General features: G+C 32.7%; 3 protein-coding genes across 8 annotated transcripts; all 3 read right to left on the bottom strand.

Moving 5' to 3' along the window:
* Positions 1-1,827: 1,827 nt before the first annotated feature.
* Positions 1,828-5,639, bottom strand: LOC104746981 (fe-S cluster assembly factor HCF101, chloroplastic). 6 transcript variants are annotated; one of them, XM_010468544.3, is made up of 14 exons: positions 5,260-5,639; positions 4,937-5,088; positions 4,759-4,809; positions 4,440-4,595; positions 4,022-4,165; positions 3,795-3,937; positions 3,641-3,710; positions 3,294-3,389; positions 3,097-3,186; positions 2,931-2,984; positions 2,632-2,755; positions 2,371-2,495; positions 2,131-2,253; positions 1,828-2,033 (listed from the first exon to the last, which is right to left on the bottom strand). In XM_010468544.3, exons 1-14 carry the CDS (start codon positions 5,483-5,485, stop codon positions 1,959-1,961), a joined length of 1,629 nt encoding a protein of 542 aa, XP_010466846.2. In that variant the 5' UTR covers positions 5,486-5,639; the 3' UTR covers positions 1,828-1,958. The 6 variants fall into 6 exon arrangements, with proteins under 6 accessions (XP_010466846.2, XP_010466847.2, XP_010466845.2 ...); XM_010468545.3 differs by having other exon boundaries at positions 4,937-4,992; positions 5,260-5,611; XM_010468543.3 differs by having other exon boundaries at positions 4,937-5,091; positions 5,260-5,578.
* Positions 5,640-8,602: 2,963 nt separating this feature from the next.
* Positions 8,603-11,214, bottom strand: LOC104746983 (VIN3-like protein 1). Its single transcript, XM_010468546.3, has 3 exons — positions 10,477-11,214; positions 10,094-10,386; positions 8,603-10,018 (listed from the first exon to the last, which is right to left on the bottom strand). Exons 1-3 carry the CDS (start codon positions 10,923-10,925, stop codon positions 8,937-8,939), a joined length of 1,824 nt encoding a protein of 607 aa, XP_010466848.2. The 5' UTR covers positions 10,926-11,214; the 3' UTR covers positions 8,603-8,936.
* A 1,226-nt stretch (positions 11,215-12,440) lies between these two features.
* LOC104746984 (heavy metal-associated isoprenylated plant protein 27) lies at positions 12,441-14,370 on the bottom strand. Its single transcript, XM_010468547.2, has 3 exons — positions 13,757-14,370; positions 13,293-13,368; positions 12,441-12,782 (listed from the first exon to the last, which is right to left on the bottom strand). The coding sequence occupies exons 1-3, from the start codon at positions 13,979-13,981 to the stop codon at positions 12,658-12,660; spliced, it is 426 nt and encodes a 141-aa protein (XP_010466849.1). The 5' UTR covers positions 13,982-14,370; the 3' UTR covers positions 12,441-12,657.
* Positions 14,371-16,167: the final 1,797 nt, after the last annotated feature.

Below are 16,167 nucleotides of genomic sequence, written 5' to 3' on the forward strand. Positions count from 1 at the left end.
ACCATAAACTTGCATCAAGCTAATTTACCATCCATCGATATCTAACCTTATATATACCAACTTATCAGAACAATAATGAAAGATTCCCAACAGAAACTAACAATGAACAAGAGTCCAAACTCTAATCTAGTGATAGCAAATAAAAAAAAATCTAGCTTTTAAAATGTTAAAACCAAAAGGACAAAGGTCCCAAATATTGGTTCAAAGGTTAAACGAGAGATAGGTTTGGTCCAAAAGAAAAAAGACAAGAGGCACACAACCGCACATGAGGAATCTGGATCGAGGACCAGACCCCAAAAGTTTGGTTTTGTCCATACCTTGTCATTTTCTTCTTCCAGATTTGGCCCAATTATTATTCTACCATAAGTTCAGAAAAAATCATTTGAAATTTCCAATATATTTACCATTTACTGATTTGGTGTAAATACATAATGTATTTAGTTACCTCATGTTTTATTTGCATGTATAGATGTCAGTATGTCACGACTCTCACTTTTTTACATCTACAAAAATGAAATCACTCTATTTTTTCTGATAAACCACTATGTATAAAATTGATTTAATTTCATAATTCATTTCGTAGTAAAAAACGTCGTAGTAAAGGAATGGACTATACCTAAATTATAATTTTTGAATAGTAAAAGAAAAAAAGAAAACTTAATCGGTTATGTCCAACTTCTCCACAACCAACTTGAAGTTAGCTAACTAACATACTTATCTAACATAACAATTTCGGTTCTGCACAAGTACAAATTAAAAATCTGATATGATGAAGGAAAAAGCTTGGGGTTGTCGTGTAGTGATTTGTATAATGTGACCAACAAGAAGAAACTGCAAAAAAGGTGTACGACTAACTTTTCGTCCACCTCTTAAGCCCTCCCTTTACCTTCTCCGTTCAGACATCTTTCTTTTTACTTTACCCAAATTAGTCCATTTTTCACACTGTTAAGTCTCAATATATGTGTATATAAAAGGAAAGAAGAAAAAGGTAGTTCAGATTTTACTGTTTGTAATTTAGGTGAGTTACACTAAATGTTGAATTTGAGAAGCTCTTAAACTTTGTCCTCAGATATGTAAAATCTTAACATATCAAAAAAATTGGAAATTGATTAGAGTTAGACACATAGAATAGAAAGAGAGACAAACAAAAAAAAAAAAGAGAGAAGGGAAGAGAGGAGACTAGAGAGAGTACAACTACAAATTGCCTTTTGCTTTTAAAAGCCGGTGCCGGTTCCTACTCTCTTTCCCCGACATAAATGACTGTTATCCATACACAAAGCAATACACACACACACATGCAACACCACGTGTTTTGTTCCATTACAACTCCTATTACCAATCTCTAGATATGATGTTACTACTTTTGTAAACTCTTTTAGTTTCAGACTGGACAGTCAGAATCAGATCAAAGATTAGTAATGAAACAAAATATTTTCATCATGGTAGTTTTGTTTTTTCTTGTTTGTTTACTATGCAACAAAAAATAAAAAGCGGGGTTAAGTTAATTTGCATGTGTTATTGGTGAAGCGATCGAGTTCTTCCGCAGATGGTCCACTATCATGTGTTCGAAAGAGACCAAAATCAAAAGTTATCATCATTTAGTACGAAAATGATATATAACTTCTCTTATAGGATTACCCAATACGTCCGACATCCACACATTTGCCTTTATATGAAAAGGTTAAAAGGTTATCGCGTTTCCGATTGTAATGCTTTTTATGGTTTAGCTAATAATAGAGTATAGACAAAGCAAGTTCTATTGCAAAACCTGTGGGTATAAACTGTAGTTTATAGAAGGGAACAATTAATGAAAGCTTACAATAACCCTTTTTGCAAATTTTCATCATTATAATAAGATACATAACCATGCTCTCAAAGTAGTTTCCTTTATATGAATGAATATACAAATTTTTGTTCTTCGAGAGAGATCATAAAGGGGAAAACTATTGTTCTGAGTATCAGACTTCGACTGGAGATAATGGAGGAACATCTACTAGCCGTTCAATTGTTTCAAGCTGATCATATGGAGCAATCTGCAGAACAAACAAACCCAAGAACTCATAAAATACTCTCACATCTTTTAAGTAATCTTTGTGTTAGTATTGATTTCGAAGTTTTCATTATATATACCTGGCTAAACCCGTCGGGCCAGGTTATTGAGACAGCGTAATTTCCCATTGGTCGTATGTCCTCAGGTTCAATATCTTCTGCTACATCCCCAAATTGAACTTTTTGCTCTCCAGTCCATTCATCCTGTTTAAACAAAGATCCAAATATTGACACTTTGAATTCTTGTTTTGAGTTTAAAGACAGAAAGAAAAGGAAGCTTTAGGACGAAGTGGTCATTCTCGGACTGAATGTCTTCCATACCACGCTTTGAGCAGATCGATCATTTCTTCTGACAGTTGCAGGGTGGAGTAAGAACTCTTCGTCTGAATTTGGTACCTTCACTCTAATTGCCTTGAGGTATTTGTCGTATGTCACAGCCGTTGATACTGTTATGAACAAACAATACACATAAAAGAAAGAGTCTTTCACTTAACTCATGCATTTGATACTATAAGAGAAAGGAATTATTGGTGTATAACTTTAAAGTAGGAGGTTCAATGCGAATGAATGATTGGGTTTTACCTTGCTGGCGTATCTTGGCGCATTGTTGCACTACACATACACCAAGATCTTGGAACGTTCTGGCAACGTCACTTAGAGGATCCGACACTACTTCAGGAGTACCGCTATCCCCTGAAGCAGATAACTAACAAACGAACAGGAATAAAAGAGTTAGAACAACAAGTTCAGTAATATTACTGTTCAGTCACCTGATATAACGAAAGAATGAGATGAACATTCCAGGGACATCAAAATGGCTTTTTTTATTAACTAACGTCAAAAGAGTCTGCATCAATACATCATATATAAAACATGCATACCGTTGGTCTAATGGGCAGCTCAAAGAGGTGAGGTATGCCAAATTGCTTAACAACCTGCAGCCAGAGATGTACGTACTGTCAGAAATTATCTAAATGCGCATTTCGCTGTTGAAAGTTTCATTTTGGTTCACGCAAGTGAAACTAAGAGACGGCATAAGTCAGCTACCTCAGAACCTGAACCTTTCCCAAAAGGGTAATAACGTTTCCCATCAGCGTCAAAGTGGCTCATATTCTCCACAACAGCAACGCAAGGCACCTATTCCGTAAAACCATACAAGAATAAATCTCGGAAGTTCATATCTGTTTGTTGCAAAGTAAAGAAAAAAAGCAAGTTCACAAGCTTTTATATAAAGAAGAAAAAACCTTCAGTTTTGAGAACATTCGTACACCTTTCGCAACATCAATAAACGCCAACTTTTGAGGGGTGGTTACAATTACCGCTGCTGTCAATGGCGCAACCTGATAACATGAATATTAGCCTTAGCATCAGCACCACCAGAAGCAATTAATATTCATCATATTTCAGTTTCTAGCAAAGTTATTCAGATGTTACTTGCTAGGGAAAAAGCATTGGCATGCACATGTATATTTGCATACTTTCATTATGAATTGACTTAATGAGGCACTCAAAACAAAAGTAGTCATACATATGCTAGCGAACTCCAAGTAAAATACACATATGATTAATTGTATGATATTCAGAACCGAACCTGGCATAAGGTCAGTTGTATATCACCAGTTCCAGGAGGCATGTCGATAACAAGATAATCCAGCTCTCCCCTGCATCAAATTACCAATAAAGATTATGACTTTTTTTTCTTCTAAAATTAGATCAAGTCATGATCTTATTGTAAATGAACAAACCATTCAGCTGTTGTAAGGAGTTGGTTAATAACACCAGACACCATAGGACCTCTCATTATGGCACGCCCTTGTCCTGCAAATCCAAATGAGACTAGCTTTACCCCTATGTATTCTGTTGGAATGATGGTCTTCGTCTCTGGGTTCTATTGAACACATAAAAACTCGAAAAAATTAGTCCTTTGGTCTTACTACTGCTATCACAAGGTGAGTAGTCAGAGTATAATTACCATTTCCAGTATACGGCTCTCAGGATTGACCATGGTTGGTAGACTTGGACCATAGACATCAGCATCAAAGATGCCAACTCTAGCACCCATACCAGCTAATGTATAAGCAAGATTTACCGCTACTGTTGATTTTCCAACACCACCCTGAAATGTTCATCTAACAACAGCGTGTCATTAACTAAAGGAATGGAACTTAAGACAGATATGTGCAGATTAGTTTCTAAGTCTCAAAAGAAGAAAGACCAAATCTGTCTCATCCCTCATGTGAATATACACCATAACTACTTTGGTACATGAGCATGTAACATTCAAACTAGCATAGCATTCCATATTTACTAAGCTACGAGTACACACATCAGTACAAAAAAGAAACATCAAGAGCTACACAAATTGGAAATTTATTGGAAGATATTTGTACCTTGCAACTTGAAACAGCGATAATGTTTGAAATTCTTGATAAACCAAAGGGAAGCTGCCCTGCAAATACAGGTTTGGCTGGTTGTGCTGACATTGTCACATTGACCTTCTTCACCCATGGAAGTGCTGCAACTACCTCATTTGCCCTGTTCTCAAACTACAAAAGAATTTGTATTATGTCATATTATTATAAATCCAACAAAAACAACTAGGATATATACTAAAAACTGATTCATTATTTATACAACTAAGGATATAGCTCCAAAATCCTCCTAATTAGTAGTGTTATAAACGAATAAATGGACGGTTTTGTCATGTACCATGTCCTTGACTGGACATGCCGGTGTTGTGAGCTCCAAACGGAACGAAACCTACAACAGAAGACCATAAACATGCATGTTTCAGCCTTGAACAAACAATCGAAAAACAGAACAATTAGGTGAAGGATAAAAGTAGGTTTGGCCTTGAACAATTTAGTGAAGGAGAAAGCATAATTACCTCTCCCAAAGCTTCATCAATCCCCAAATCTTTCACAAAACCACAAGAAACAATATCTGTCCCAAAATCAGGATCAATGATCTGAGACAGGGCCTTCAACACATCTCTTTCTAATGTTTTGGCAACACTCTCACCAGTACTACTACTACTAGCTGCTGATAAACGCATAAGTTAATTTCTCAGAAAACATCTCACTTTATAAGTACTACACAACTACATAACTAACTAGCTCATTTAATGTAGTAGCTCAGACTCCACTCAATCAGACCATAACCTCTCGTGTGTATATATATATATATAGGAAAAGACACAAAATTTCTTACCCTGAGCGGAAACAGCTTTAGTTACGGAGAGATTCTGAGAGACCCGTTTGAGAATTCTTGTCCTGGTAGAAGACTGAGAATGGAGAAACAACTTGTGAGAAAGTAGCAATGTTGTAATGCAACAATTGCTTCTTCTTCTTCTGGACTGAAACACGAAAGAAGGATGATCTCCCAACGACTGAGGAGGATGCAGAAGATAAACTAGAGGAGGAGCTTTTACATACATGATTAGAGCTATTTCGATGTACAGGATGAGTTTTTTTTTAGACAGGCGAAGGAGATGATGTTTATGGATTCTAGACCACACGTGTAGTGTAGTGTAGTGTTTTTTTTTTTTTTTTTTTTTTTTTTTTTTTTTTTTTTTTTTTTATTATCATTGTAATTTGGTTAGGTTGATAACGACAATTATCATATTGGTTGGGCTTTTCTGAAATGGGCCTTCATTGCAAAAGAATAAATGATTTTTAGGGGTTTATTATTTAGTGGATTCTAATGGATTCAGAAATTTAAATAACAATTATGTGTTATTTATTTTTTTTTTTAATCAAAACTATTTGTTATATATATTATTAGTTTATGGAACCTCTTTTTTTACTACTAGTGAAAGATATCGAGTTGCCACTGTTTTTAAAGTTTTAAATATTTCTTAAGATTTAGAAAAAAATAAAGATAGAGAAAAAAAATGTTGTATTATTATTAAGTTTATTTATATATATACTACAAAGAGTTATACGTGTAGTGTGAATTTGAAATTAATATAATAAAATATGCATGTTATGAATAAATAAATATTAAAATGTTAAGCTATTTTTCAGATTGATTATTTTTCTATGTCATCCTTCCTCTGTTTCACAAAAACTATAATTTTAGAAGAAAAAATTGTTTCATAGCAAGTGTTATTCAATATTTCCAATGTATTTTTATGCTAAATTTCCTAATTTATCCCTAACCCAATGCTTATTTCATTAAATTAAATTATTAATCGCTTATTAAAATAGTGATAAACATGTATAATTCAAAAAAAATTTAATTTGTGTGAAATGTGTCAAAATGACAATCTTTATGAAAGAGAAAGAGTATTAAATAAATTAATCGGTTATATTGAATATTTATCTTTCAAGAATAATCTGATTTAACATCAAAATTATAAAATAATTAATCTTCAATCATAATTAAATGTCAAATGCAACATGAGACCATTTTTCTTTGGGTCAAAAATGATATGCTATAAAAAATGATCTGTGAATATGTATTTATAAGTATGTCACACTATTTTTGTGTTTATAAACATTATGGTTACTTCTAATACAACTTATAACAATTTTAATACATAACTTTAAATTAATAATTAAGATTTTGTGACATCATTAATATGTGGTAAATTTTGATTTGAGAACCTAACTTCATATGTCATATCTGATCATAAAGGTAGTATATTCAAACAAATGGTTAATATAGTGGGAAATTGTTGCACTAGTACATAATGAGTACAACTATTAATAACTCATGAGGAAAATTGTTTAAAATCTCTACCTCATCCATCAATAAACTCTCTAATCTGACTCAATATACTCGAAAATCCAATTAAAAGTTATGAGTTAATTCAATAATTTATTTAATTATTTTTTATTCAAAACCATGTGGTATTAGTTTTGTGGAACTTTTTTCTTCATGACTAGTGAAAGATATAGAGTTGTTATTGTCTTAAAAGTTTGCAATATTTCTTAAGATTAAGAAAAAAAAATAGAGATAGAAAGAAGAATGTTTTATTTTTATTAGATATCTTTGTATTTGGCTTTTTCTTTGTATTTGTATCCCTCATATATAGTAATACAATTCAATCTAATAAAAATAGAGAATAGTTTATTTAGTTTTGAAAAAAAACTTAAAGTAAATAAAAATAGATAATGATGTATTTAACTTTAACTAAAAGAAATGACACATGTCATGAGGAGAGATGTCACATGTTAACGTGTTTACTCTAAGTTTGGAGTATAAACTTTATATATAACTAACTTCATGTCTATATCTAAATGAATAATTAACTTTTCTCAACTAGAAAGGAAAACTAACAAAAATATATAGTTACATATGCTAATTTTATGTGTGCTTGATCATTTAGACTTTGACATATATCATTTTTGAAAAAAATTATTTAGGATGGAGATTTAACTAACCATTAAAATGAATGTTAAAAAGTCAAATTTCCTGTATAGAGAATAAATTAAATAAACAATCTTAAAAGCTAAATGTGATTAAAGAGAAACATAATATTTGGATATCACCAATGAGCAATAGCCAATAATATATAATTAACCTACATGTCTATATCTAAATGAATAATTAACTTTTCTCAACTAAATAACAAATATATATAGTTACATATGCTAATTTTATGTGTGCTTGATCATTTAGATTTTGACATATATCATTTTTGAAAAAAAAATCACTTAGCGTGTAAATTTAACTAACCATTAAAATGAATTTTAAAAAGTCAAATTTCCTACATGGACAATAAAATCAAATAAACAATCTTAAAAGCTAAGTGCGATTAGAGAGAAACATAATATTTGGATATCACCAATGAGCAATAGCCAATTTTATATAATTAACTTACATGTCTATATCTAAATGAATAATTAACTTTTCTCAACTAATTAACTAACAAAAATATATAGTTACATATGTTAATTTTATGTGTGCTTGATCATTTAGATTTTGACATATTATTTTTGAAAAAAAATATTTAGCATGGAAATTTAACTAACCATTTAAATGAATGTTAAAAAGTCGAATTTCCTACATAGAGAATAAAATCAAATAAACAATTTTAAAATTAGAGAGAAACATAAGATTTGGATATCACCAATGAGCAATAGCCAATAGGCAAAGAATCTATGAATTTTTTTTTTTTTATGTTTATTGTGTTTGATTTAAATTTGATGAGTATTTTGATGTGGTGTCCCAAAAAAATTATAGAAACATAATTTGAATAATATAGAAAAATAATCAGATTTGTATGCAAATTTTGTTTCTACTTAAATCTGAATAAATCTCGTAAGCTTTTTTTATGATTAGTTGACTAAGTATTTAAAACCATTCTTGAAGCATGTACTTTTCAGTTGGGATATGTAATCACTGATATACCATAGTTCTTAGTGTAATTAATTAGCAAAGAGTTTTTTTTCCATCACAAAGCTATTATCTATGGTCAAATTAAGAGAAGATGTAGCCATATGTAGGTATATCATTTTCATATACTATATAAATCGCTATTGAATTTTTAACATTTGCTTAATCCTAATCTTACAAAACTCAACATGACTATTTAGCAACCAGACAATACATAATAAACCTTGTCATAAATATAACCAAACAGGTCATTGGGACTAAAGTACACAGCAGAGTAAATAGTTCATTTAGTTTTATAGATATAAACAATGAACAAAGCAAAATACTTGCCATCAAGTGGTCTTTTTTTTTTTTCTTTTTTTTTAATGTCAAATCCTAAAACTAAAAAACCCAATCCAAACAGATTGCAATGTGGTCAATCCTGTGGTCCAAATTGATGATAAATATCCGAATCCACGTTAGAGAAATCATGGACTATTTTTGTTCTAATCATATTATTATTATTCGTACTAAGAAAGAATGTGGTTGAATGCGAGCGAAGCTGATTAGTGTGAGATTATTACTCCATTGTTAGGCCTTTTGGTGGAGACAACATCAGCAAATGCATCAAGAAGCTGCCCAGCAAGGCTGCTTGGATCATCCTCTAGAGTCTGCACAAATGTACTCACAACGGATTGCTCCTGAGCGGTTGAGCTCAGGCTGAACCATGTCAAGAACCTGACCCTGAATATTTTATCGATGTGGCCTTCGCGCTCCAACCACCTGATCACCTTCACACATTTCTCAAGAGTATCATCAATCGGCGAACTATCACATTCATGGTTCTCTGAGTCATTACTGGTAGAAATTGCTTTCCTCTTCCTGGTCATGAGGAAATCAAACTCAGGATCGTCACCACTCCCATCTGATATCACCATGCAGTTGTTGTTCGTCTTCCGTCTACCGTTAGAGACAACATCATCACAGTCATCACCATCAACCTCAGCAAGCGAATGTAATGGCACTCCATTGTCTTCACCTCCAGATGAATCAGGTGGAGGAGTTAGTTCCTCATTTAAGTCTGGCACTGAAACCATATTTAGATCAAACTCATGCGGCCGTCTACTAGATGGCAATTCTTCCTCTGGCTCACAGATTTTCTCAGTATCTACATCGTAAAACGCCTCAAGCAAGCCTTCCTCCTGAGCTTCAGCCAACTGCACATACTTGGAAAGTTGCGCAATCTGGAATCTTGAGGAAATGCTACTTTTCTCCTCTCTATCTGAAGGCTGATCATTACCTACTGAATCAGTTATTCTCTTTTCCTTACTACCCACTGATTGCAATATCTCAACGCTCTTCGTAAAGCATGTAGCATGGGAATGGCCATAGATACCAGCTTCTGTGTAAGAGACAACACGGAATGTGTACACTGTGCAAGGCTCAAGATCGGATATCACCATCCTTCTCTCAGTTCTACTGCAATCAACGAATAAATCATCCTTAAACTTCTCTCCTTTCTTGAAACACCATAACTTGTAACCCTTAACCTCATTTCCTATAGCACTAGGCAGCTCAATTAAACGAAAAGTCACTTGTGTTGGTGCAGTATCCTCAAAATGAAACCTGCACGCAGCAGGAATTGAATCTGCAAAAAAAAAACAACTTATATCATCATCTCTTCTTTCAGGTTCACTGCAATAAACATGTCTCTAATACAAACCTCTGACTGTACTGGCTGACAATTCCTCTGCCTTTTTAATTGCAGCGGTACAGAGCTCTTGTACCTCGACTGCAACAGGAAGTCTACTAACAATGCCCTTATCAGTTCTAGCAGCAAGTTCATCAAGAGGCCCGACTTCCTTTTCCAGCACAGTCTTAGCAGCTCCCACAATCTCATGCAGTTCACAAAACCGACTAGTCCCATTGAGAAGTCTGAAACTCAAATCTATCCTATAACACAGAACATCACGCCGTCGTGCTTCCTTAGCTGCTATAAGCTGCTTCTTCCAACATCTTCATAAAAAACACACACATTTGAGTTACATTACAGCAAATCAGAACTATTACATCCTCAAAAAGAAAGAATAAAGGAAGAGACTTTACCCAAGAATTTGAGAAACTTTGCCACAAGAGTAACAACAGAAACAACCATCAAGCTCAATCAGATTCCCAAGACTAGAAAGTCCAAGTTTTTGTTCTCTAAAAGCACACTCAATGTGACACGATAAGCCACAGAACTCAACATCATCTGATTTCTCAGGTTCACAAACTAACCAAAGACTAGGATCCTTGTTCTCATCGAAATTATGGCACACGCAACAAGAACACCTCTTGCAAAAGGATTCATCTTTATGCACATTAGCTCTACAAGACGCGTTCTTGCAGATCCATGATGATCTCAAACACCCACCAACATCTTCTTCTTCATGTTCTTGCTGTTGTTGTTGTTGTTTCTTGCTAAGCTGTTTCCCATTTGATTCGTGCTTCTTGTGTGATTTGTTGTTCTTCCTGTGTGATTGTGAGATCTTCGATTTCGTTGAAGATGAATCCATTCTTCTTTTTTTTTGTTCAGAGATTTTTAAAGTCTTTGTAGCTCTTCTTCATCGGGAAACCATGATTTTGTCGTCGTTGTTGGTTCAGTGTAGAAATTTCGGGACATGGTTCGGCGATTTGAGCAACCGGAGGAGTTTTTTTTTGATTATGTATCTGTAGATTTTGGCGTCGCCTGAGAAAACATAGCCGCGGCGGCTCAATTTGGGGGGTAAGAGAGAGACGAAGGAGGTTAAGTTTTTTTGGTGAATTCTAGGGTACACGTGTTCTTTTAAAATTAATTTTTTAATTATGATTGTAATAAATGACAATTATATCATATTGGGCTTTTTTCTCCAAGGGGCTTCTCAATTTTTATTTCTTTTAAGGTTTTTAATTTTTCTTTAATGGTTCTCGAAAAAAAAAAAAAAGATTTTTAGTAATTTTTTTTTTCAACCTTTTAAGTTGCTGATTATTTTGATCAAAAAAAGATTATGTTAAAATTAAAAGTTGATTAAAAAAAGATTTGAATTAACAGTAATTTTAATTTAAAATTAATCTCACTTGTCACCAAATATTGGCGAGGATTTTTTTTTCCTTAAATCGTGGAATTTGGTGAACCAAACAATTTTATTTTAAAAGGACCAATTTATCGATGTACCAGCTGCAACAACCAACTCAACGTACAAGTAGTTGAGTCCAACAAGTTTAATTAGTTGTGCTGATGATAAATGTGAACACTATTTTGAGTAAGGTTTGGGTGTTACAAGTGATTACTAAAAAACAGTACTCGGACGATTTTTTTACTTCTAAAAAAAAAGTCAATATGAAATCTGACATTGAATCCATAAAATAAATTGAGCTGATCCATTTCAAAGCTAGATTCGGTAAACGAGGCAAGGTATATCACCTATGGCATAGGACTAGGACTAGGACTAGGAGGGGGCTTCTTATGGTCCACACTCCGCACGTAATGACTTTGTGACTTCGATCGAGTCCAATATTTTAAAGATGTATGTAACTTATAAAAGCAAAATTCTAAGATAACATGTATTTACTAGTTAGTTTTTAAATCGTGGTCTTAATGAGATAGAAAAAAAACTACTTTTGTTGTTATTAGACTTTGAGGACTCTCAAAACTAGTAGCCATTATTAAAATTTAAGCATGTGCATGTATTTACTAGTATTTTATTGAGGACTGATTATTAACTTAGACAAAGATATTAGCATTACGTGACCACAACCAACTTGGTCTTAGACTTTAGTAGTATAATTAATTCATCATTTACAGAAATACACATATAAAAATACATATGACATAGAAGATACATAATAAACTTAATTGTTAGAAATCTCACATCAAATATAAAATGTGGCTTAAAGTTATATAAAATGATACAATCCATTTACTATCAATCCGAAGTTGAAAATTCATGCAATATTTGAGTCAATAATAGTTCGTCATTTTAATGAGATGTGTGTTAGGGATATGATTGTTTGTCGTCTTGATTGTAAAAAAAAACGAAACATCATCCTCATTAATTTATATAAATATGATTAATGAGAGATAGATTCAACATTACAACTAGAATGGATCCAAAAAAAAAGAGGGATAGAGATTAGAGGAGATAGATGCATGCATGTGTATGTACGCACATAACTAGATAATGATAATAATATAACATGAAGATGGAGATTGACATGAAAGGCCCCATGTGAATAGAAGAAGAGAAGACTAGAGATACAGTGATGATTTTAAGAAGAAGGCCAAAGCTGAGCATTCTTGACTTTACAAATACTCTCTAACACATCTACTGGCAGTATGTTCCCCTTCACCACCACCTTCTTGCTCTCAAGCTCCACTTTGTACCATGTCACTCCTGTGTTTATTAAAAGATATATCCATATTCAGTCTTTCAACAGTTTCATAAACATTTCTTGTTTAGAAAATATAAACATTTATATAAAAATAAAAATAAAGACCAAAAAGTTCTTTAATGTCAGAACTCTGCTATGTTTGAATTTCTGTTCTATTGTAGTGTACAATAATTTTTTTATTTTTTTAAATAGAGAGAAAATATTTTGTATGGTTTCAAAAAGCAACTATCATCTTACAAAACTACTTCTTAATTTAGCTTTTATTTTGTATGGTTTCACAACAATTCAGCTTCACTTTTTGGAATTAGGCATAGAAAATACGGAGTTTGTCCAAAAAAAAAGGCATAGAAAATACGGAACCATTTTGGTTCGTTGAACTTATAAAACAATCATATTGGCGACAAAGCAAAAAAATGAAGCTAGATGCTATTATTGAAAGGGAATTCATGTCATGTATTTGTAAATTTCCCATAAAAGAAGAGCCTATAGAGTTAAAGAAGATTTGGCATTACCGTCTAATTTAGAAATATGCTTCTCGACTTTCTTAGCACATCCGTAGCAATGCATTGACACCTTTAGCTCCACTATCTGCATACATCACCATCCATCACCATTCCCATACTATTTCATTTCAATTATTTTCAATAAAACTTGAAGTTCCTTTAAATCTTAGATGAATGTTATAATTAACTTATAATTTATAACCAACAAATACATTAATCTATATGATAATTTTGGGAGAACACACACAAAAAAAAAAAAAAAACTAAGGTGGAATAACAAGAAAAACGCACACTACCATAGACGAAAAAAGGAGCCCCCACACAACTTTTGAAGAGCTAATAAAACATATGTTTCACTGTTTCCCAAAAAATTGCGTTGTGATAAGCATTTTTACAAAGCTCAAGAAATTATCATACGTCATATTATCATTCTTTCGATATAATGTTGGGATGTGATTAGTGGGTTTGGTTACCTTAGGCTTAAGATGAAAGGCAAGAGTCTGACGATGATCAGCAGCTACAACATCTTTTAATCTCATGACCTTCCCAGATTTCTCTGTTGAAGAATCTATCAATGGCTTCTTCTCAAACTCTTCTTCTTCATCGTCTCCTAGAGTGTTTAGACAAAAACATGAACACTGATTTGTCGGAAGGAAAAGACAATCCCATACTCTCCCAATCTTCTGGAGCTTCCCCATTAGCTTAAAAAGAAATCAAGGGTTTTTTTTAGAGAGTGTGATATTTTGAGATGATGTTGGGAAGAAGACCAATAAAAAGGAGTTGGGTGAAAAAGGAGAGAATATGTGAGAGAAGTACTTGCTTGTATTACACACTTACACTGTCTAAAAGAGATGGGGGAGAGAGAGAGAGAGAGAGAGAAATAAGGTGTGAGAATAAGTCAAACATTGAAATGATATTGTGGAGACCGATGAATTTACAATTCATAAACTAAAATGTTAAATCTTTCATTAGATCTAATGTTACTTTTGTCATTATACTTCCTCTCTTTAATTTAGCTTAGAGTTTAGACCATTGTGGTGAACCAATCTTATTATAACTTTTGATAAGTATGGAGAGTGTAACCACTAATTAAGTTTCTTATCTTTTGTGTTACTTTTAAATTGCACAATGTCATTGTCAAACAATGGAGACGTATGTGAAATAACTATTTAGAAGCATCCAATTATATGCTATATAATATGATATGACAAGTGATAAAAGAAAGAAAGAAGACATAGGTCACATCTCACGTTCAACAACTCTCCAACATTGACACCAATTTTCTTATGTCATTGGAAATAAAACTAAATTCAATATTCATATAATTATGAGAGTGAATTAGTGAGCGAGGCATGTGATGCAAGCTAAGTTAGTGTGACTTGTAGATAAGCATCTTCTCTTTTGGCTTCACTCTCGCCGCTCCACTTCTCTATAATTTTTAATTTTCTTGTTTTGATTATCCCATCCCTTTGTCTTTATACATGATTCGGCTAGAAAACATTCAAAATCAGTAAACGTTTAGTCCTTGTGTTAAATCTATTTTTCTCTACTTCTAAATCTCTCATAGGCTCAAATCATAGTTAAGATAAACCTGAAAATATGAACTCCCGACCACAAAAATAGATGTGGATTATGAAACCAAAAACCATGAGTACCTATATATGAAGAACATGTGTGAATACCGGAAGAAGGAATTATATGCAAAGTGCCTAAGTGCTTTAGGATAATCACGTGAAAAGACAAATGCATAATTCTTCTTCTGCATGCTAAAACATGCTCTTTTATTTTCATGCTTAATTATCGAAGCTACATTAATTATGTTCCTACTTCATGTGCTTTTTATCTCAACTTTTTTTATATTTATTTTCTGCTATAATTATGAATTCTCATTAGCTGGTTACTTATATTTCATGTTAGAAAATGCATAAATAAATTTTATACTATTCTATGTACTACGAAGCTATAGAGAGACACACCCAACAAATTAAAAAGGAAAAACACAACTGACTAGAAAAGGCTGGAAACAAGTTAAATCAAACGTGTTATCAAACCATACAGTTGGTCTTCATTTTTTTTTTTTTTTTTTCACAGTTGGTCTTCATTTAAGCCAAAAAGTTTGAATTTAAATAAATCCATATAAATCTAGAATCAAAATCCCTGACTTTTCTTTCTTTTCTGAGCATATTAACTTCTACAGAATAATTTCACTTATTTTTCGAATTTTCTGCTACGTTAAAAATAAATTATGGACGTTGCAAAATATTTATAAATGTTGGCATCATTTCAATCTTATATTTTTTAGAACTACTTCTAGTTAGTAAAAAAACTTCACAGTACTCATTCTTATGTATGAAAGGCGTTGGCATCAGCACCGCCCCTCTATTATTGTACGCATGGCCTCATTGGTCCAACTCATTCTTTTTCATTTCAATCTTATATTTTTTAATTATATTTCTTTAGGATTTTTCAGTTGCATACATTTTGTTTTTCCTTTTCAGCTGCATACTTGCATGAATCGAGTGAACCTTATTTGGAGATGCCTGTAATTTTTTTTTTAAAACACATTACGAATCCAATTAGTCGCACAAAACAATATACAATTTTTTTTTTTGAATTTAATGTTAAATTATATTCAAAAGAAAAATAAACGTTTTACAAAATTTATATGGTAAAAACCTTTAAAACAGTTTGAAAAGAAAACATTTCAGTAGAATCTGGTTTTAAACCAAACTTGAATTGATGTACTTTGACCTCCTTGGGGAATGCTTAGCCGGTTGCGGACGTACTTGTCTATCTGCTTGATCAGGTGCTCAGCCGTCAGTGGATGTTCGCCGTGCCTTCTACCATTTCTTTCTCGCCAAAGGAGATAGATGGTAGTTTGAAA

The sequence above is a fragment of the Camelina sativa genome, chromosome 15, assembly GCF_030686135.1.
Source record: "Camelina sativa cultivar CO46 ecotype springtype chromosome 15, ASM3068613v1".
Lineage (NCBI taxonomy): Eukaryota > Viridiplantae > Streptophyta > Magnoliopsida > Brassicales > Brassicaceae > Camelina > Camelina sativa.